The sequence below is a fragment of the Anas platyrhynchos genome, chromosome 32, assembly GCF_047663525.1.
Source record: "Anas platyrhynchos isolate ZD024472 breed Pekin duck chromosome 32, IASCAAS_PekinDuck_T2T, whole genome shotgun sequence".
Classification (NCBI taxonomy): domain Eukaryota; kingdom Metazoa; phylum Chordata; class Aves; order Anseriformes; family Anatidae; genus Anas; species Anas platyrhynchos.
Window position 1 is genome coordinate 4,646,316 of NC_092619.1, and position 22,612 is coordinate 4,668,927.

Genomic DNA, 22,612 nt, shown 5'->3' on the forward strand with positions numbered 1-22,612 from the left:
TAACTTATAACCATCTATTATGCCTTTTTTTCCTGTTCCTTCTCATGCAAACCATGGTGGAAAACAATACTCAAAAGCTTCTAAAAAATTGCTTGATTACTTGCACCTCCAGTCCCATCTCATGGAAGAAATGTTTAAATGGTGTTACAAAAAATAAGATAGTATCCTGGTTTCGGAAGAAAGTATATAGGAATTAAGGTATTGGATTTGAAACCTTTAGGGCAGAAGAATATTGCTTTCTTGGATCCCTGATGAGTGTTGACATGTATTATCTTATCTAAAGTAGATGTTTATCACCGGTTAAGCTCTAGAATTACTCAGAGACCCAGGAAGCTGAAGTTTCTTTAGGTTCCAACCTTTGAGCTTCTCAGAGCTGTCCAGTTGAATTCCTTTCCCAAATTCTAATCCAGCACTAGGAGGCAGGGGTACACTGTAAGGTCGTTTACATTGATGTATTAGAGATGTGTAGTTCTTGGATTAATGACTGATGGTACTAGGAAATACTTCTACGATAACTGAATATAGCTTTAGAGACACGAAGTTGAAAAGTGTTAGCAAATGCTAATGATCGTAAAGTCTCGTGGTAAATTTAAGCAGCTTGTCTTGTGCACGTTCTTAGTCCAAAAACACCATTTAGTTTCCTGTATGTATAAAGGGCCTTGTCACATTGAGAGAGGGAGTTAGGAGAATACAATAAATCACTAACCTTTTAGAAAAGAATTTACTAACTTTTAGAAAAGGGGGGAACTGGGAGAGGAAGCTAGGTGAATCTTATCAAGTAGAGATAAAGTGATAGCATGAAACTAGGATGCTCAAATTAATTAAAGCAAGAAGCCTTGGGCCCCAAGGTCAGTCTCCTAATAAGAGTGTGAGCCTATCTTAAGAAACTGGTCCTGCGGATGGACAAGAGCCAAGGAGCAACTGAGTCTGCACAGAGACAAGAGGTCAACGAGCGGTGACGAGGAAGAGTCATCAATCTTCATCCCCATGACCCCCAATGACCACCACCAGAATACACTGCGCAAGCGCAGATGGGAGGAGTTTATGGAAATGACTCCTTGGAACTAATTTTAATATGGAGCGGGACAGGTTATGAATATGTATAGGCGTATTGTGAAACTTCATGCATATGTAACACTTTACTGCATAAAACCAAGACAAGTTGCTGCGTCAGGTGCACACAACTTTGGCAGGACTACCCCCTGTGCTGCCCAGCGCTGAATAAACATACCTACTTTACAATCTTACTGATTGTGGAGTCCGTTTTCCGCAAGTCAACATCTTCCAGGTAAGTGTACCAGAATAATTGCAGAATTGCAAAATCCAACAATCAAAATCATGTTCTTGAATCAGTTTGATTAAAACCTGCTTTAGCTCAGGGTTTTAGGCTGGGTGTAGCTTTTATGGTTTAGCTTCCAGGTTTAAGTGTACCAAAGAAAATCTGCAGCTCTAGTCAGTCTTGCTTTAAAAACAACAATTGTTTCTACTTCTGCCCAGATACCAGAGAGAACCCAAATATTTAAGGCTGATCAAGAATTCCAGTATTTTGAGAATCTACTGCCCTGCAATTATCAAGTGGGGCACTACAGATAAATGTTAAAATTGTATAGCTATTTACAGATTACCACTAGTTGAACTGATTTGCATATATATAGCTATACATAAACTGAAAATGATTTGTTCACTGTTACGTGTAGTAAAGATCCAGATCGCTTGAGCTGTAGTGTGCACTTTGTGAATGAGGAGATAATCCGTCAGCTGGAAAAGAAAACAGTACAGAGGCATCTTTTTGGTTAATTTTTATCATTGTGTAAAACCTAGTATTCTAGCATTTTGTTCTGTATTTTCAATAGAGATTTAAAGGTGGTTTTGTTGATGCTGACAAAACTAATCTTTATTTCGTTCCCTGCAATTTACATTCTCGGAGAAATACATACAAGATTTTCATGTGCTGTACTTCTAGCAAGCCCTAAATCACTTGCACAAGCACAGTCTTCTCATTCGTATTGCTGAAGCTTGTGTATTTAATGAGGGTGATAGAATACAAAGGAACTTGATGTACCTTAGTTGCATTTCTGATTGCAGGGGAAAGTAAATGCTACTGATGTGGGGAAGGCCATATAATTAATTTTGTCCTGTATGAAGGAATTTATTGTAGGCAGAATTCTGAATTGTGTGCAAGTCAGGTGAGTTTTTCTTTACATGGAGATGCTTTAAATAAGCAGTTACTGCATACTACCTCTAAATGTTCCTTTCCAACTTCTACAAGTAATACCATTTAATCATCAACTATTCTCATTATAATAGTAAAAATCACGCTCTAGGCTGTGAGACCCCAGCCCGACCAGGAATCCTTCCACTCTGAAGATGTGCAGAATGATTCTGTCATGTTAGCTTTATAATCATGTAAGCAGTCAGAGGCTGGGGGATTGTAAAAACATAAAGGTATTGATAAGAGATTGTATAAAGGGTGACGCAGAAAATCCGTAGGTGTGCCAGCCTTGTGGAAAACCACGTGGTACTAAACAATAACAATATCTCAACCTAGTGTGTCGATTGGCTTATTGTATGTTGGGTAATGAATCCAAACTTTTTATCAGACAACAGAAGCAGCCCCCAGGGTATTCATAGTCCCTTGCTCCACAAACAAGAAGTGCAGAAGCAGTTTTACCATTCACACCTCTATTTGCTCATGGGCTCTTCCTCATTCCAGAGAATTATCTGATAATTGTGTTTGCTCAAGTTTAGCCCAGTACAGTCAGCAAGATGACTCAGGGAGGAGGCAGTATGGCATTGACACTCAAAAAAGGTATGTGCAGTCATTTTCAAATTTGGAAAGCTAAGAAACAAGTTTTCACAGAAAAAATACACAAGAGATGGTCACTATTCTACAAGTCATAGACTTCAGTCTGGTATTCTCAGACAGCTCTCTTGCTGCTTCCTTCATAATATGAGACCATCACATTTCCAAAATACTCTTTTCTGCTACTTAGAATACTTTGCTCCAGTTATATTGCAAAGAGCTCTTACCCTTGGCAACAACTAGCCTCATAGTTGCCAAAGCTCTAATTGTATATAATTTGCATTATAAGAAACAGTTACTAATTTTGCTCAAGTTGCCTTTTGCCACTAAGGAGAATTAGGAGTACTTTCACAGGTGAAGGAAGGGGAAATGAAAAAAAAAAAAAAAAAAAAAATGGGATATGCCTTTTTGCATGTATCCCAAAATGAAGAGTCAGGATTCATATGCTGGAACTTCAATTACCTTTCAAGAAACTGGGGATCCAGAAGCTGGATGATTAGGTTTTAAGTAGCTGAGGGTACTTACTCCAATAAAAGACAAGTCTGTGGGAAAAAAAAAAAAAAAAATGCATTTTCTTCATGAAGAGAATACCACGAAATTGGGAATCTTAATACTTTCCAGAAATCTTGTGGTAAGGATTTGGTCCTAAATCTTGAGAAATTATAGGATCCTGAGACAGTAAGTCAACTCCAAGAACTACAGGAGAGGATGTGAATGTTATCACCTGTCATTAAGAAGCAAATACCCCAACCGATGTGGTGACAGCAGCAGCAAGAGGAGAGGACGCACAAGCAGGCAGAACTGTCTGTCAAAGTCAAGTGCAGGAAGAAAGGGCAGAGCTGGAACCTGTAAAGACAGGGTGATAGAGGACAGATGATGTAATAAGGGAGAGGATGAGTTGAAAACAGTCAAGGAAGTGGAGAGCATCAAGAAAGGAGTTATTTCATGCAGTGGAAAGAAATTGCCAACAGGACAGAAAGCAATCTTTCCATTTTGGAAAGAACCTTTTAGCAAAGCGGTGCTCCCCAGCCCACTATTTGGCCATCATCCTGCAAAACAGTATTATATTTTTTGGATTTTCACACCTCCTTAGGCATAATGTACTGATTCTTCACTGTTTTTCATTCCTGCATAGAGTCATTTTTAAACATATAAAGTGTTGGAGAATATCAGAACTCCAAGCGCGTAATAACACATGTAGGATTTCAGAGCTTTATTAATTTAATAAGAAGCTTTATTAACAGTAATCAGAGGGAAAGAATGGCAGCATCTCTCTCTTGTGTTCTCTACCCGATTGCAGAGACCCGATTTACACACTGTTTCAAAGAAAGGAAAGAGGTAAGGAAAAAACATTATAACATTAACAAAGTCAAGTGTGCTTTCCTGGGAAGGATGGATGCCAGAATATCATTTAGATCTTAAGAAGAAGGAAGTACCCATTCCTGGAAGGGGTGGACTCCTTAAGCATCTTGTTAACTGCCACAATTGACGCCCTGGTTAGACATGTAGGAGTGTCAAACCCAGTATTATTAGCTCAGAAAACAGGAATAATCAAACTGCTAGGTTTTGGTTGAAAGCAATGTTCTTTTTGCTAGGTGAACTTCTTCATCAGGCATCTTATATCTTAAATATTGGTGTTTTGTTGTTGTTTTTGTTTTATTTTGTTTTCCCACCACACAGGGACTCCATTTTTAGGACACATTTCAATTCTGAAATGTTCATTTAGAAGCCAGCCTGGAGTTTTTGTGTCACAGGCACTGCAGAGCCTGCAGGGTGTTAAACGAGGTGCAGAGTGTGCCTCCTGCAGCCACCGCAGCCCACGCCAGCACATATCCCAGTGACAGTGTCCCAGAGGGGGTGAAGTGAGATTAATATGTATATATTCCATTAATATAAGTACCCTAGCAGTAACCCTTGGTGTGCAAGCTAGGAGGAGCAATCCCTCTTGCACCCAGTGCTGCAATAAACATACCGGCTTTATAACTCTCCTCAAGTTGTAAAGTTTGATTTCTGTACCTCACAGCTGATACAACAGAAGTAAGGGAAACCCTCCAAAGGGACCTGGGAAAAAGTTTGGGAAGTGGCCCCTCATAAACATAATGAGGTTCAACAAGTCCAAGTGCAAGGTGCTACACCTGGGTCAGGGCAGTCCGAGACATAAGGACAGACTGGGAGAAGAACTCATTGAGAGCAGCCCTGCAGAGAAGGACTTGAGGGTTCTGGTGGATGGAAAGCCTGCCATGAGCCAGCAGTTTGTGCTTGCAGCCCAGAAGGCCAACTGCATCCTGGGCTGCATCAACAGAAGAATGGGCAGCAGGTGGAGGGAGGGGATTGTCCCCCTCTGCTCCACCCTTGGGAGGCCACATAGCATCATTAAGGTTGGAAAAGTACACACTTGAAGTATTGCATCCATATCCAGCAACACCAACACAAAAAGGATGTTGATCTGTTAGAGTAGGTCCAGAAGAGGGCCACAAAGATGATCAAGGGGCTTCTTCTCCTATGAAGACAGGCTGAGAGAGCAGGGGTTGTTCAGCCTGGAGAAGGCTCTAGGGAGACCTCATTGCAGCCTTTCAATACTCAAAGGGGACTGATGAATTAATGGAGAGCAACTTTTTACATGAACAAATAATGATAGTACACTGGCGGATGGTTTTAAACTAAAAGAGAGGAGATTTAGATATTAGGAGGAAATTCTTCATTCAGAGGGTAGTGAGGTACTGGGACAGGTTGTGCAGAGAAGTGGATGCCCCATCCCTGGAGATGTTCAAAGACCAAGTTGGACAAGGCCCTGGTCAACCTGATCTAATGGGTGGCATCCCTGCCCATGGCAGGTGGATTGGAACTGGATGATCTTTAAGGTTCCTTCCAACCCAAGGCATTCTATGTTCCCTCAAGTACCTGGCACGGCTCCTCTGTCCACCTGGAACCCCTCCCCAGACTCCAGGCCCCTTACCCACTTCAAAGGTCACCCATTGACTAGCTGATCCAGCTTGAAGCTCACTGCAAATGCACACTCATCCCTCATGCATGCCACAGTCACAAGTGTCCCTGGGCATAGCAGCATGATTCCCTGATTCCCACCTGATTCCCTGGCCTGACACCTCAGCCCAGACCCAAGGCCCCCATTACTCGCTGGCTTGTCCAGCTTAAAGTTTGCAGGTGAATGCACGTGTACACCCCATGCAGGCCAGTTTGGTGAAGATGCAGATGCTCAGGCCCCCCAGCAGCCAGCACCAGGCTGTGACCCATGGCCCTGATCCAGCTGCTGGTGCAGAGCCTGCACTCACCTCACACCAGTTGCCCCCAGCAGCTCTTTGGGAGCACACAATGCTCACTCCCCATGGCTGGGAGGAGAAGACCCCCCACTCACTCCAGCAGCTGATGCCAGGACCCCACTGGACCCAGTAGGTGGCACCACAGGCCAGGTGCCCACTCCTCCAGTCAGACTGGCACACAGTCCACTCAAACAAACACACACAAACACCCCTGAGTTAAAAGCAAAATAATGAGAAAGAAGTAGATAGGACAGACTGCGGTGATCAGATGCAAAGCAGACAAGTGTACATCCCATTTTGCCTGTGAACCACCATTTTACACTTTTTCTGCCTGCCCCCCCTATGTTCCTCCTGCTTCCTTTTCAACTTGCACTTCCCACATGGGTTTGCAGTGCTCTGCAGTTTCCTGTATCCCTCACAGTCCAAGGTCTCCCTGGTTTACAGTCTTATCTGTTGCAAAGTCCATGTTGATCCGCCTAGAAGTATTTTGATAGCTCATCAACTAGTGTGACTGAGAGTGATTTTTTTTTTTTCTTGTCATTGTCTCCATGTTTGTTTTGTCAGGTCTTTGCCTTAGCATTTTGCATATTGTTCCCCTTTCTTTTCTTATCAGCCTGATCCAGAAATCCTCACTCAGAAACCATTGCTTGAATCAACAGTCCCACATCCTGTCTCTTCTCTTATTTATTACAACTGTACAGGTTTGTTTCTGGTCAGTCTACTAACTTAAAAGTCCTTGATCAAGATAAACCTGCTGGAATAAACCTTCCACATTCTCACATGCCCTTACCAATCAGTGTGACCAGACACCAGAGATACTGAAGGGAAGCAACAGAAGGGTAATCCTTGCAGGTCCGGCCAAGACTACACAGGGTTACACTGACAACTGCAGCAACTCTGATCCTGCAACTCCCTTCCAGAGAAGTGGGACTGTAAAACTTAGCATGCCAAGGCAATATAGACCTATCTCTACAAGATACCTTAAAGGAGGCTGTAGTGAGGTGGGGGTTGGCCTGTTCTCCCACGTGCCTGGTGACAGGACGAGGGGGAATGGGCTTAAGTTGCACCAGGGGAGTTTTAGGTTGGATCTTAGGAAGAACTTCTTTACCGAAAGGGTTGTGAGGCACTGGAACAGGCTGCCCAGGGAAGTGGTGGAGTCACCATCCCTGGAAGTCTTTAAAAAACGTTTAGATGTAGAGCTTAGGGATATGGTTTAGTGGGGACTGTTAGCGTTAGGTCAGAGGTTGGACTCGATGATCTTGAGGTCTCTTCCAACCTAGAAATTCTGTGATTCTGTAAGACCCTTTAAAGGTACTTAGCAGCAGTACTAAGTATGCTCCATGAGTGCATCCTTCCCAGGAGATGAAACAAATGGCTGAGAATTGTTGTGTAAGAAGAGATGATGAACTTCTTTCTGGTTCTTTAAGTGGGAGAATGTCAGATTATGTGATAAAAGCTCATCTACCCAGCCACAAAGGAACACAGAAGCATGATGACAGGTGGTCATACCCTGCAAAACACACTCTGATGTCACTGCCCCCAACCCCACCATCACTTTGACTTTACAGCTGCAATCTATTTGCTTTATTCTGAGAAAAGGAAACACATGAAGAGGGATGGGAGGTTCCAGCTGCTCAGGACACCCAGGTCTCTGGGGAAGGCCCAAATGCCTGGGTCCTCAGAGGGCAGAGGCTTGGGAATTGGAGTTTTCTGGAGGAGCTGCCAGGCCCAGCAGCCCCCGGGCGGTGGTAAAGAGGTTGAGGGGTGCAGCACCATCGGTGATGAGGGTCGACTGGAGTCCCAGGCCTTGCAGCAGCTTCACCTGGAGATGGGCACAGTGCTGGTCATCCCTCCCAGCACACCACAACCCTGGCAGACCATACCCCCTCCGGCAAGTCCAAGCAGGCACTGCCTCCTGGAAGCCCTGTCCTCCTTGAGCCGCTTCCCCACTCAGACCTGCCCCATGGAGACCCCGCCCCATGGAGACCCCTACCAACAGCCTGCCCCCTGAGGCTCAACACCCACAAAGCCCCACCCGCTCCCATGGATCCAACCCCCCCAAGCCAGAGCCCAGCCTCTGCAGCCTCCACCCCTCCAAGAGCCCATACCTGATGCCACGCCTCCCACCAAATGGCCACACCCCTCTTAGGCCACGCCCTACTCACCTGCAGCTCAGGCCCAGCCCGGGCGATGTCCCGAATGGTGTCGGGACCCAGGGCCTTGGCCACCTCCCGCACCCGCGAGGCCTCCACATCCGCCAGCGCCTGTGCCCGTGCCGCCTCCACCTCCGCCCGCGCCCGCTGCGCCTGCACCTCCTGCGCCTGCACCTGCTCCAGCCGCTTCAGCTCCGCCTCCTGGGGGTGGAGAATGCATAGGGCCCGCCCCTTTTGCTCACAGACACGCCCACCCGCCACAGGCCCCTCCCACTGAGCCCACAGGCATGCTGCTCATTGGTTAAATGCCCCATCAATGGGCCCCGCCCCCTCCCTTCAGGCCCCACCCCCTTCCCTTCAGGCACCGCCCCCCTCCATTCAGGCCCCGCCCCCCTCCCTTCAGGCCCCGCCCCCCTCCCTCCAGGCCCCGCCCCCCACGCACCGTCTCTATGGCGATAGCCTCAGCCTTGAGCTTGGCCTGGAGGATGGCCGCTTCGCCCTCGATGCGGGCAGCCTCTGCTCGGGCCTGAGCCTCTGCGCGTGCCACCCCCGCGCTCTCCACCGCTGCGCTGTGGGGCTGCGTCACACACCGCGCCCGCCACGGGCCGCACCCCCTCCCACCACGCCTTCCGCCCCCAGCCCCACACCTCCGCCCCAGTGCCCTCGGGAAGATGGAGGACCACAGGACCACCCTTGGGAAGCTGCAGAGCCCCAGCACACTGTGGGGGGATGGAGGGCCCCGGTACACCCAAACCCACTGAGGAAGACCTCAGTACTTGCTGGGAAGGTGGAAGACCCCGGTGCCTGTGGGCAAGCAGAAGCCCTCAGAGCCCCCAGGGCAGTGCATAACGAGGACATGGCTGACCTGAGAGCCTCGAGCTCCAGCAGTTCTCTGCGTGCCCGCTCAGCCTCAGCCTGGTCAAGGAGGCGCTGTCGTTCCAGGCGTCCTCGGGCCTCCTGCGCTAGGCGCTCTGCCTCATGCCTGTTGACAGAGACCAAGGGATGCGAGATGCATCCCTTTGTTAGGCATTGGAATGGGCTGCACAGGGAAGCGGTGGAGTCACCATCCCTGGAGGTCTTTAAAAGACGTTTAGATGTAGAGCTCAGGGATATGGTTTAGTGGGGACTGTTAGTGTTAGGTCAGGGGTTGGACTCGATGATCTTGAGGTCTCTTCCAATCTAGACAATTCTGTTATGTATGGGACACTGGGGACAGGGTGGGACACAGGCTACGCTGGAGATATGGGGGAAACTGGGGGTGTGGGGAGGCAATGAGGATATGGGGCATGTTGGGAACATGGGGAAACAGGGCATGCTGAGGGTATGTGGCATGTAGGGGACGTGAAAACACATGGAAGGAAGTTTTGGGACATGGGGGATATGGAGGACATTTGAGGACATGAGGGATGTGGGGAAGACAGACGGGGATATGGCAACACAGGGCATATGGAGAGCCAAAAGTAAACATTTGGGGACATGGAGGGACTTTTGGAGAATCAAGGGAGACCTGTCATTGGCCTCCTGGGAGTTAGTGGTGATCCTAACAGCAAACTGTGAGGTGCACTGGAGAAAGACATGGGACATGAGGACTTGGTGGGACATGAGGTGACATGGGGAAACATGGGGACCTAGCAGCAGCCTCCTGGGAGTTGGTGGCAATCTCGATAGCCAGCTGGACACTGCGCTGCAGGGCATCGCGGGTGCGCTGGTCCACAGGCTCCACACTCTGGATGTCGACGCTTGTCACCACCAGCCCATTGGGGGCAAAGCGGAGCTGCTCCCGCAAACGCCCACTCTCATCGAAGCCAAACACAGCTGAGCAGATGAGACGATTTGAGTTCTGGGGACATTGGGGACATCAGCGTCACTTGGGGATGTTGAGGCCGTTGGGGCAGTGGGGACACAGGGGAACATACAGGGCTTCATCGATGCCAAACAGAGCCAAGCAGAACAGCCTGTTTGAGTTCTTGGGGCATTGGGAAATTCCTGATGTCCCCAGTGACTCTTGGGCACATCAGAGGCTCAGGGGGCCAACAGAGACCCAGGGTAATATGCAGGAGCCACAAGGTTATGCCGAGTGACACAGAAGGGGCACATGTAATGTTGGGGGGGATGTTGAATCTGAGTGGACCATGGTCACACATGCAACATAGGAAGACATGTGGGGGCATAGGTGACACAGGATGGTGCACCAATGACCCAGAGTACCATGGCGGGAGGAGGGGGTGGAGGCACTGGTGATGCAGGTGAAAGTGGGGGTACTTGGGCTTGACCAAGGGAAAATACGTATGACCAACAAGACCTTGTGGAAGTCATCAAAGGTGACGGCAGCAACAGCACCACGCACACGGGAGGCCAGGGCCTTGCAGGCATCACCCACAAAGTCAGGGACACTGAAGAGGCGCCCCAGATCTTTCGGTTCTTCTGGTACCTCGAAGTGCCTGCAAGGAAAGTGTCCTCAGGTCTCTCCCACCCCAGAGTGCTCCCACCCTGGTCCTTGATCCTGGCCTGATCCTACTCCCACTGCCATAACCCACCTCTGTCCCAGAACCACCAACCAAAGGCCAAAGCATCAGGCTCTACCCAACAGCCAAGCTGCACCTCCTGGCTCTAGCACGTGCTCCCTAACTAAAGGTTTTGTCCCCAGTGATGACCCAGGATCTGGTCTGTCCCCATATTGTAGTCAGTGCCTCCACCAGATCCCGCCCCACCTCCTCCTCGTCCTCCTAGCCCAGTCCTGCCCAAGCAGCATCACTGCCCAATAACCCCAACGCCACCCACAGCCTAACCATGACCCCACAGCCCAAGTCCTGACCCCACAGGGCTCAAGGCCCTATCCCCAGTGTCCAAGACTATCCCAAATCCAACCCCACCCCCAGCCCCTAGCCATGTCCCCAAGCCTCACACCCAATCCCATCCCACACCATTTACCTGAGATGACTCCAGGCCCCCACCCTCATCACCCACCCCCATGGCCCACCAACATAAGCCTCACCCACCAGTTGTAGGCCAGCTGGAGCTGGAGGCGGGCATGGTCAGCAGTCTCGATGGTCACGATGTCAGCACAGAAGTCAGGGCCAAGGCGGAGGCAGAGGCTGCGTCGGGCATGGGGCCGCTTGGGGCGGCCTGCTGAGAGGGACAGGACCGTCAGCTGCTCCCCAGGACCCAGCACCACCAGTTCAGGGCCCAGCACCACCCTGCAACACAGAAAGAACATGCCAAAGCCATGACACACAGGTCCCAGCACTGTCACATGCACCATGGAGACCAATACCACCCTGGCACATCAAGGACACGCTGTGACACATGGGTGAAGGCACAGTCACACTGGAGCCCAACACTCCCTTGTGTTGTAACAAGAACACGGAAAGGACATGGGTCACATGCTGAGGATACAGATCACAAGATGGGGACACACCAAGGACTTATCACAGAACCACAGAATCCCAGACTGGTTGATGTTGGAAGGCAACTCTGGAGATCACCTGGTCCAAGCCTCCTGCTCAAACAGGGCCACCTAGAGCCAGTTGCCCAGGACCATGTCCAGACAGCTTTTGAATATCTCCAGGGTGGGAGATTCCACAACCTCTCTGGGCAGCCTGTGCCAGTGCTTAGTCACCCTCATAATGAAAAAGCAAGAGAGAATCTCTTATGATTCAGTTTGATCCCATTGTCTCTTGTACTGGCACTGGGGACCACTGAAAATAGCCTGGCTCCCTCTTCTTTGACCACCCCGGCACTCAGGTATTTATCTACATTAATAAGGCCCAAGCCTTCTCTTCTCAAAGCTCCAAAGTCCAGCTCCCCCAGCCTTTCCTCCAGGAGATGTGCTCCAGGCCCTTCATCATTTCTGTGGCCCTTCATTGGACTTTCTCTGCAGGATGGGCAGGTCTCTATTGTAATGAGGAGCCCAGAACTGGATGCAGTGCTCCAGGTGTGGCTTCACCAATGCTGAGCAGAGAGGTGCATTACCTCAACCTGCTGGCAACACTTTGCCTAATGCAACCACTAGCTGTCACTGTGGCAAGGGCACATTTCTGGCTTATGTTGGACTTTGTGTCCACCAGGACCACATTTTGCAGAACATTTTCTGCAAAGTTGCTCTGCAGCTGGGCAGCCCCAGCATAAATGGTGTGTGGGACTGTCCCTCCCTAGGTTCAGGACTTTGTAGTTGTCTGTGTTGAACTCCATGAGGTTTCTGCCTGTCCAGTTCTCCAGCCTATCCAGGTCCATGCCCTCCTGTGTTACGGCAGCGGGACCCTCTGGCATCTCAGCCACTCCCCCCAGCTTTGTATAAATCACAGACTGGCTGAGGATCCACTCTGCCCCCTCACTGTCCAGATCATTACTGGAGGTGTCAAATATGTCTGGAGTGAGTACTGACCCCTGGGGTACACCACCAGTTACCGGCCTCCAACCAGACTCCATGCCACTGGTCACCACTCTCTGGGCTCAGCTGCTGAGCCACTCTTCGGTCCACCCTGTTCTGTGCTCATCCAGCCCAGGCTGCAGCAGCTTGCCTGTGAGGATCTTATGGGGGACTGTGTCAAAGGCCTTCCTGAAGCCCAGGTAGACCATATCCACCGGTCTCCCCTTGTCTACCTGGCCAGTCATTTCATCACAGAATGCTACCAACCATGTTCATCAAGCCTGACTTCCCCTTGGTAAATCCACGCTGACGATGAATTTCTTGTCCTTCCTGTGCCTGGGGATGGTTGCCAGGATTAGCTGCTCCATCACCTTCCAAGGGATCGAGGTGAGGCTGATGGGCCTGTAGTTCCTTGGCTCCTCCTTTTTGCCCTCGAAGAAAAGTGTAGCACTTGCTTTCCTCCATTCTTCAGTCATCTCTCCCAGTTGTCATGACCGTTCAAAGATCACCAAGCAAGGTGTTGCAATGACATCAGCCAGCTACTTCAGCACTTGTTGTTGCACCCCATCAGGGCCTATGGAACTATATATACACCCAATTTGCCTAAGCATCCTCAAATCTGATCCTCTGCCACCAAGGGCATGCTTTACTCCAGGCTTTCTTCCTGGTCTCCAGAGCCTAGGATACCTGAAGACTGCTGTGTCTAATGTAGACTGAGGTGAAGGTGGTATTCATTCCCACAGCCTTTTCTACATCCTGTGTCACTAGGTCCCGTGCTTCATGCAGCACTGGGCCCATATTTTCTTTTGTCTTCCTTTAGCCCTTTCTGTACTTGTAGAAGCCCTTCCAGTTACCTTTGACATCCATTGCCAGATTGAGCATTGCCTTTCCAATCTGCAACCCTACATGCTTGCACGGTGTCTCCATTTTCCTCTTAGGTTACCTGTCCCTGCTTCCATTTTCTGTATGTTTCCTTTTTGTGTGTGAGTTTGGCCAGGCTTGTTTATCCACGCAGATCTCCTGACATTGTTGACCTACTTCCTGCTCTTGGGATGGACTGCTCCTGAGCTTGGAGGAGGTAAGCTTTCAGAATCCCACAGGACTCTCACAAGCAGGTCTTTGGAGAAGCCATAGTCTGCCCTCCTAAAGTCCAGGCTTGTGATCTTGCTTTTTGCCTTGCTTCTTCCCCTCAGGAGCCTGAACTCCACCACCTCATGGTTACTGCAACCATGGCTGCCTTTGACATTCATATCCTGCAACTGAACACAAACCTCTTAACTCCTTTTGTTGATACCCCAATGCTGCAAGCACTAGGAAACAGACTTTTCAGAAGAGGCTCCCCAATGTGCTCATTTCCCAGAAAGTGTGTTTTCTTTCCCCATAATCATGTCCAGAGGGTTGGACTAGCTTTGGCAGTCCGTCCACAGCATCCTGGATCCAGGCTCCTAGCAGACAGGAAGAGACCAGGTTGACCAATGGTTGCCTCCATCCCCTGAAGCATGCCCACCAGCATCACTCACCAGTTCCTCCCAGTGCTCCTACGTGGCTCAGGGTCAGGTTGCCCAGATGTTTCATTTGAAAACACGCCCAGCTCCTGATTCCTCAGCTTTGAGAGCAGCAAACTTATTACACAGCTGCAAGCTGGGGAACAGGGCAACTCCTCTTGGCATCGGAAATCTCCAGCTTCCAGCCTTTGCCTTCCTCAGAGTTTGCACATACCAATCTGCTAGGAACAGGCTCTGTCTAGCTCACATGCCAAGGACATGCCATGACATGGAGGTCCCTGCACTGTCACCTGCTCCTTAGGGCCCATCGCCAGCCTGTGGGATTACACATCAAGGACAGGAGTTACATGACAGAGACTGCCAAGGATGTGTTACAAGTCCCTACACTGCCACCTGGTCCCCAGGGCCCTGCATGGCCAACTCGAAACGCAGCACGACTTCACACCCTGTCAAGGACAAGCAAAGGGTCGCATGCCAAAGTACATTGGGTCTGGCTGGGATGGAGTTGATTTTCTTCAAAGCATCTCGTATGGTGCTGTGGTTTGCATTTGGGACCAAAATAGTGCTTATAACACACCAAGGTTTCAGCTATTGCCGAACTGCACGGCACCAAGGCCTTCTCAGCTCCTCTGGCTGCCCTGCAAGAAAGGAGGCTCAGGGTGGGCAAGAAGTTGGGAGGGGACACAGCCAGGACAGCTGACCCCAACTGGCCAAAAGCCTATTCCAAACCATATGATGTCATAAAAGTTTGTATTTTATAAAAGCTGGGAGAAAGGAGGAAGAAGAGGGACATCTGGGATGCTGGCACCTGTCTTGCCAAGTAACCATTACACTTGATGAGCCCTGGGAATGGCTGAACATCACCTGCTGATGGCAAGGAGTAAAGGAACTCATTGTTAGATTTCTCTTGCTTGCACCCAGAGCTTTTACTTTACCAACCAAACTTTATCTCAACCTGAGGCTTTTCTCACCTTTACCTTTCCAATTCTCTCCCCCATCCCACTGGGGGATGTGAGCAAGCAGCTGCATGGTGCCGAGTGCCAAGCAGCCTAACAGGGTTAAACCCACAACAGAAGGACGTGCCTAGGACATGCCCAGGACACACAAGTCCCCACACCATCACCTGCTCCCTGGGGCTTGGCACCACCAACACTGGGCTCTGCATCGGTCAGTGGGGCCACCTACCACAGATGTGCCAACAGTAACATCATCTAAACCCAGCACCGCCCTCTGCGTCACCTCTGTGCCCCAAATCCTCCTCCTGCGTCCTCCCCACCATATCCACCATGTCCCTGCCCCACCATGCCCACAACCACAGGTGCTCACCGTGCCCGCCGCTCGCGGTAGTCGTAGACCTGCACAGCAGCGTTGTGGGGCACCTGGTAGGTGACGGCACGGGTACGGTCACGGTGCTGGACCTCAGCATCCGGGCTCGAGGAGGAGGGGACCCCAGCATCCAGGCCAGTGCGGTCTCCACGGGCTTCGGCCAGCAGTGCCTCCACCCCAGGGGGCAGCTCCTTCTCCCACAGCTCCTCGGACTCCGTCAACATGTAGGTCTGGCCCGTCACCACCCGCACCTGCATTCACACCCACCTCATGGTGCTGCTGGGCTGGGACGGCCGCTGGGGGCACTGGGAAGGGATTTGGAGGGCACTGGAAGCACTTGGAGGGTGTATGAAGGCATTAGGAGGGGCACTGGGAGCATTGGGAGTTTGGGGGCACTGGATGGGTATAAGAGACACCGGGAGCACTAGGATGGTGTGTCTGGGGACATTGGGAAGGTCTGGGGGAACTGAACAGGGGTTTGAACACACTGGAAGCAGATATATGGGATACTGGGAGCCCTGGGATGGACTGTGGAAGGTGACGGGGGGTACTGAAAGGGGGTCCAGGGTGCACTGGGAGCATGTCTGGGGCCACATGGGATACTGGGAGCACTGGAAAGCAGTGTGTGGGATACTGGGGTAGGTTATAGGAAGCACTGGGAAGGGAGCTGGAGGCACTAAGATGGATTTTGGGAGCACTGGGAGAGGGTCTGGGGATACTGGATTGGGATACGGGGGCACTGGAGGAATGTGGAACACTGGCAGGAGAACTGGGAGCACTGGGAGTGGGAGTGGAGGGCTATAGTGAGCTCGTGAGATTACTTGGTCTATAGGGAGTCCTGGCTGTTTTGGGGAACTACGGGGAGCTATGTGAATTACAGGAAGCTACTGAGGGCAATGGGGAGGACCTGAAGGCATCTGTGGGGGCCGCAGGGTGCTATAGAGGGCTGTGGGTGAGTGGGAAACGTTTATGTGGGTCTACAAAGGATTACTGGGGGCTATAAGGAGCTGCAGGGATCTATGGAGAACTACAGAGTGCTGTAGGGGAGCCCTAGAAGTCTACAGGGAGCAGTAATGGGATTATGGGGAGCCACAGAGAGCTAAAGGGGGCTATAAGGGGGCTATAGGAGACATGAAGGGCTATAGGAGGCCACAGGAAAATCAGCTACAGGGAGCTACGAGCTCCAGGGGAGCTAGAGCAGCGGGGCAGGCACCTTGCCAGTGCGGATGTCGCGCACGTAAATGCCCTCGTTGTCAGCTAGGGCCACAGCCTGGCGACGTTCCAGCACAGCCACCTCGGCGGGCGGCACGTACTCGAGGGGGCCCCGGGCCAGCCAGCGGTCACCTGCGCGCCGTGTCACCTCTGTCCCCTCCTGGGGATGTGGGGATACCATCAGCAACCAGCCTGGGGACGCAGGGACGCACGGACCCCTACCCAACCCCTGGCTGGGGACATGGGGACAGACGCACACCTCATGGCCCTCTGCTACCAGCCAGTCTGAAGGCATGGAGACAGAGAGCACCCCCACGGGCTGCCAGCTTGGGGACAGCACCCCCTCCCACTGTCCTCTGCCACCCACCTGGCTTGGAGACCCAATGATAAAGACGGATGTCCCCACAAGTGTCCCCCGAGACCTCCATAACCCCCCAGACATCCCCCACATACCCACCTGCCCCCAGGCACTCGACTGTCCCCCACGACATCCAGCCACCAGCGGGTCCCCCAGTTGTCCCCTTTGTCCCCAAATCACTCCTGGTTGCCCCGGGCATCCCAGGCTCCCTGGACCCCCAGTTTCTCCCAGGTGCCTCCAGGTGATCCTGTAAGCCTGGGTGCCCCCTGGGTCACCTCACTGGTGTCCTTGATCGTCTGGAGCGCCTGAAGCAGTAGCCCCTCATCCTCAGAGAGCACAAAGACATCCTGGATGCCATCCTGGAGCCGCTCGCCTGGTTGCAGAAAGAAGGACCTCTCCCCCTGGGGATGTGGGAATGTGTCACCAGCAGGGCAAGGACGTGGCAACGTGGTGAGGACACGGGGCAGGAGCATGGGGATACGGTGAGACACAGTACAGAATATATGGAAGGGGACATTAGGGCCCCTCAAGGATTCCTTTGGGTCCCTGTGGACCACTTTTAAGACCTTCAGGGATGTCTACAGGTATGTCAGGGCCAACTTCAAGTCCCTGGGGACCAACCATGGGCTGCTGTAGAAACTTAGCATCCCTCATCAACACATTTAGGTGTTAATTTAGGTGTTGTAGGGTGCTTTGGGACCACCATTGAGATATTTGGGAATGCCTACATGTACATCAGGGCCACCCGTGGGCTCCTTGGGGGCACTCAGGGCACCTCGGGGACACCTCAGGGGTCATGCCAGGATCCCTCAGGGATAACTTTGGGACTTTAAGGGATGCCTCAGAGATGCATTAGGGTCCCTTGGGGCCACCTTTGAGACCTCTGGGGACACCTATACATATACCAGATTCCCTCAGAGCCATCTGTGTGGCCCCTGGGGCCACCCTCAGGTCCTGAGGTCCACACTTGGGACCCCTGGGGCACCTTACTGTCCCCCACTGATACATTAGGGGCACATTATGTCTTAGAGCTGCTCAGGACCACACCTTTGATACCTGTGGGGAAGCTAAGGTCACATTAGGTCACTTGCGAGTCCCTGGGGTGCCCACCTTGATCACACGTTGCTGGCCCAACTGGGGCTGCCCGTTGGGCCCCACAGGGTCGAGCACCACGCAGTACTGCCGGGGACCCAGCGTCGTCACCTGCACCTCAGCCACCACCTCCTCGAACACCTCTGGGACGTAGGCCTCGCTCTGCTGCTGCGTCACCAGCCACTCCTCACCCGTGCGGCGCACCCGGCCCTGTGCATCCTCAAAGGTCCGTACGGCTCGCAGGTGCAGGGCTTTCTACGGGAGGGAGGGACAACAGTGGGTGGTGGGACACCAAAAGCTGGCCCCGCCAGGCCTTGTCACCTGTGTGGGCAAGGCGACAGGGTTATGGGACTTCAGACTCGTCCCATACGGTCCTTGTTATGTGCGGGTGAAGGGAAGACAGGGATATAGTGGATTGCAGCAGGGCTGGACCCTCTAGAGAGTCCTTGTCACCCACAGGTGCAGGGAAAAAGGGGACACAGTGGGCTCAGGGCAGGGGGAATGGGACCCTCAAACATATCCCCAAGGAGCCTCGTCACCTGCGGGTGCAGGGGGCACAGGGGGGTGACGGTACCCCACACCTATCCTGGAAGGTCACTTGCCAGCTTGGGTGCAAGAGAATAGCGACACAGAACCCCCAAACCCATCCTGAAAGGTCCCTAACACCTGTCTGTGCCCAGAGCACGTAACAGGACCCCCAAATCAGGTCTTTGTTACCTATCAGTACAGCAGGAATGGGGTCATGGTGGGCTGGTGGGGACAGGATACCCGGAGGGTCCACATCACCCCCTGAGGCAGGGGGAACAAAGACAGCATAGCTGAGGGGGACAGTACCCCTCACACAGTCCTCAACACCCATGGGTGCAGGGGGCATGGCAACATGGTGGGTTGGAAGGTCCCTCAGAGGGTTCTCATCACCCATGGGTGCAATGGGGACAGTGCCATGATGGATCAGGGGGATAAGACCCTTCACCCACCCTGGAGGATCCTTGTCACACCCACGGTTGCAGGAGAATAGGTACACGGACCCCCAAACCCAGTCCAGAGGGACCTCCAGAGGCACCACAGGCATGGCTACACTACTGGCTCAGGTCCTGGAGAGTCCCTGTCATCTGCAGGGGCAGGGGAAACCACGGGCAAGGGTCACGATGCCAGGTACCTTGTCGGTGAGGACGTAGGCGTCCACAACGTCGACCACCTCCTCGTAGACACCGGGCAGGTAGGCACCCACCCGCTTCACCAGCCACTCCTCCCCTGGGAGCAGAGGGATGGGGCTAAGGATGCTGCGGTGCTGGGCAGGGTGGGGACTGGGAGTCCCAGGGGGACTGGGATGGGATGCGTTTTGAGGGGACTGGGGCATATGCAGGTCCTAAGGGTGCTAAGCATCCTATGGATCTTAGGTGTCCTAAAGGTGCTGGGAGCAAAGGGCCCTAGGGGGCAGATGGAAGAATCCTAAGGGTGCTGGGGGTACTGGTAGTTATGGGAGCCCTGTGGGTGCTGGGAATCTTGAGGGGCTAGGGGCTAAGACAGGGTCCCACAGGTGCTATGGGAGAGGAGGGAGGTTATGGGGTTGGGCAGGATGGATGTGTTGGGCATCACAGGGGCGCAGTGGGGTCAGACAGGGATGCTGGAGGTGCTGTAGGGTGAGAGGGGGTGCTGGACGGTGGAATGGGAATGCGGGAGACCCCAGGCAAGCTGAGGGATGAGGCAAGTGTCCCAAAGTGTCCCACACATGCCGCAGCGCCCAGGGGTGCTTCTGAATAACACAGAAATCCCATGGGTGTTAGGGGGTGACACAGGGGGTGACACAGGGCTCCCAGTGGTGCTGGAGGGGTCCCATGGGCGCTCAGGATGCTGGGAGTCCCAGGAGGGCTGTCAGACAACACAGAAGGTGTGTGCATGCTTAGAGGAGACACAAGGATTGCGGGGGTGCTTGGGGTCCCAGAAGTTCTGGGAGATGGGTTGGGGCGCTGCAGGCTCCAGGGGCACTCTCAGATGACCCGGAGCTCCCATGGGTGCTGAAGGGTGACACGGGCGTCACAGAGGGGCTGGAGGGGGAGAAGAGGATCCCAGGGTATGGGGTGTGGTGTCTCAGGGCTGCCTTCAGGCAACACTGGGGTCCCATGGGTGCTGAGGGGGGGGACACCAGAGGCACAGGGTGACACTGAGCCAGCTAACACTGAGTGAGGGCTGAACCCAGGAAGCCACTGCGGCTACCAGGGAGCCCTGGAGTGTCACCGGGTGCAACGGGGTGTCCACGAGTGCTACCTGTGACGCGGCGGATGCCCTGACGGTCGAGGCACTCCTTGCGTGCCCGCAGGCGGATGGCCTGGTTGTGCCCGATGACAGTGGCCTGCAGCGTCTCCACCACCTCCACCTCCTTGCGGGGGATGTAGGTACCTGCACGCAGGCAGCACCATCAGCCCCCAGCTCCCTGAGGTTTCCCCAGGGGGTCCTCAGGAAGGTGTCCCTGCTGCTCACCAGGACCCTCGAAGAGCCACTCGTCGCCTGCTACGAACTTGTTGGAATCCTCGTCCTCAAAGTCAAGCAGGGCCCGAAGGCGCAGGGCGGTGTCAGCCAGCACCACCTGCAGTGGGGTGACACCCTGGGGACACAGGTGTCGGAAGAGAGTTGAGTGAGACAACGTGGGGGCATGGGCATCGTAGCGGAGGTGTGGCAGATGTGGAGGGTGAGAGGGATGGTTTCAGGGGTTGTCCTGGGGGCACAGTAGCAGACACGGGGACACAGAGGGGTCACTGCAGGAGACGTAGATGGGAAGTGTCACTGTGGACTAGGTGGGGACACAGGGTCACGACAGGGCTGTGAGAGTAAGGGGGGTACAAGGGTCCTTGCAGGGAAATGGTGGACATGGGGGTCACTGTGATGGACCTGAGTTTAACCCGGGGGACTGGGACAAAGGTTTTCACCATGGGGGATGTGGGCGACAGGCTGGGGATGGGGACAGTACAGGGGCACGAGTGACACTTTGGCGACAGAACACACTGAAGGGATTGGAAACAATGCAGGGACACCTTGGGGAGAGGTACACAGGCTCAGCGCAAGGACAAGGATGACACACTGAGGGGGGGGGGGTCTACAGGATAAATTCTGGGCCATGAGATGGCTAGAGCAGGTATGGAAGAGAACGGGGAACTATAGGGGCTATAGGAGCTGTGAGAAACAAGAGGGGGATTAGAGGAGCTCTAGGGGCTATGGGTAGCCATGGAAGGTTACGGAGATGTGTTACAGAGAGGGATTGTGGAGTCTATAGAAGTTACAGGAGACTGGGGGGTGGGAGAGTGGGAGGGAGCAGAGGAAGCACAGCGGTGCCAAATGAACTGTAGGAGCTCCAGGGGTGCTGAGGAGCCTGTAAAGAGCTGCAGGAATACCTGAGCAGGCAGCTGGAAGGATTACAGAAAAACCCAGTGGGTTACAGGAACTCTAAGAGAGCCATTGGTGAGCTAGAGTTGTTCCAGGGGTCATGAAGGGCTAAAATAGCTGAAGCAGCTATAGGGGACCACAGCAAACTGCAACTCAGCTATAACGGGCCACGGTGGGGCTAAGAGTTATAGAAGACTGTCATATGCTACAAGAGCTGGGGGGCTGTCTGTAACTACCAGGAAGGCTGCAGGGGCCTGGGGGGGCACTGCAGGGAGGGCGGTGTTACAGGTACCTGCTGGAGCTCCTCGCCGGGGTACAGGGGGAAGGGCTCCTGGGCCAGGCGGACGTCGAGGTCAGCGTGCCGCAGACGGACCTGTCCTGCGCCATCCACCAGCACAGCCCCCGTAGGGCTCCGGGCCACGGGGTTGAGCACCACGCAGTAGTGGCGGGGGGGCACCATCACCATGCGTTTGGGCGCAAACACCACCCTGTGGGTACCCCCACACTGCTCCCCTCAGCTCTACAGAGCCCCCAGGGCCCTATGGAACCCCTCAAGTCCTCCACAGCCCCAGTCTAGCCCCACAGCCCTCCTATGGCCCTCTACAGCCTTATGGAACCAACTCGGTCCTATAGAGGTCCTACGATCCTACAGAACCCTCAAAAAAACCCCAACAGCCCCACAGAGCCCCTGCAGCCCTGTACACCTTCCCCCCCCCCAAGGGCCCATGAAGTCCACATAGCCCTACAGAGACCCCCAACACCTCCCACTGTCCTAAAGAGCCCCCGCAGAGCTTCCTCAAACATCACTCACAGCCCTGTAAACCCAGATCACTCTGTAGCTACGTAAATCCCCCCCACCCCATAGCACGAATGTTTTGTAGCCCTGCCAACCACAGCATGGCACTCCCACCCCACAGCTGCTCCCCCCCCCCCCGCCACAGCATCCACATCTTTCGCTGAAGGAAGGAGACTGCCCCAAAGCACCCACCTCTCGTGGTCCTGCCTGATGTAGGTGTGGGGCCCAACCTCCACACGAGTGACGTTACTGTTGAGGTCCAGCACGTGGACATAGTGGTAGGGGGGTATGCGGATCACAGGGTCTTCCATCGGGTAGGAGGCTTCGCCGTGCAACAGG

The 22,612-nt window shown here is 53.0% G+C and overlaps 1 protein-coding gene and 1 non-coding gene across 2 annotated transcripts; one reads left to right on the forward strand and one right to left on the reverse strand.

Moving 5' to 3' along the window:
• Window positions 1-243: 243 nt before the first annotated feature.
• On the forward strand, window positions 244-328 carry LOC119714648 (small nucleolar RNA SNORD45). The gene has a single exon (XR_005262000.2). It is a non-coding gene; the product is annotated as a small nucleolar RNA SNORD45 (small nucleolar RNA).
• Window positions 329-7,650: 7,322 nt separating this feature from the next.
• Window positions 7,651-22,601, reverse strand: MVP (major vault protein). Its single transcript, XM_038171573.2, has 16 exons — window positions 22,466-22,601; window positions 21,770-21,965; window positions 20,578-20,701; window positions 20,365-20,496; window positions 19,256-19,350; window positions 18,115-18,351; window positions 17,280-17,405; window positions 16,648-16,806; window positions 15,435-15,685; window positions 11,234-11,431; window positions 10,537-10,675; window positions 9,863-10,074; window positions 9,100-9,216; window positions 8,677-8,803; window positions 8,247-8,435; window positions 7,651-7,903 (listed from the first exon to the last, which is right to left on the reverse strand). The coding sequence occupies exons 1-16, from the start codon at window positions 22,582-22,584 to the stop codon at window positions 7,760-7,762; spliced, it is 2,565 nt and encodes an 854-aa protein (XP_038027501.1). The 5' UTR covers window positions 22,585-22,601; the 3' UTR covers window positions 7,651-7,759.
• Between the last annotated feature and the right edge of the window lie 11 nt (window positions 22,602-22,612).

Excerpts from the sequence above, each read along its gene's own strand:
- MVP (XM_038171573.2), bottom strand. The coding sequence starts at position 22,584 with ATGGAAGACCCTGTGATCCGCATACCCCCCTACCACTATGTCCACGTG. Across the intron at positions 20,497-20,577 it reads GTGGCTCTTCGAGGGTCCTG|GTACCTACATCCCCCGCAAG; the intron begins GTGAGCAGCAGG and ends GCCTGCGTGCAG. Across the intron at positions 9,217-9,862 it reads TCCCAGGAGGCTGCTGCTAG|GCATGAGGCAGAGCGCCTAG; the intron begins GTCCCCATGTTT and ends CTCTGTCAACAG.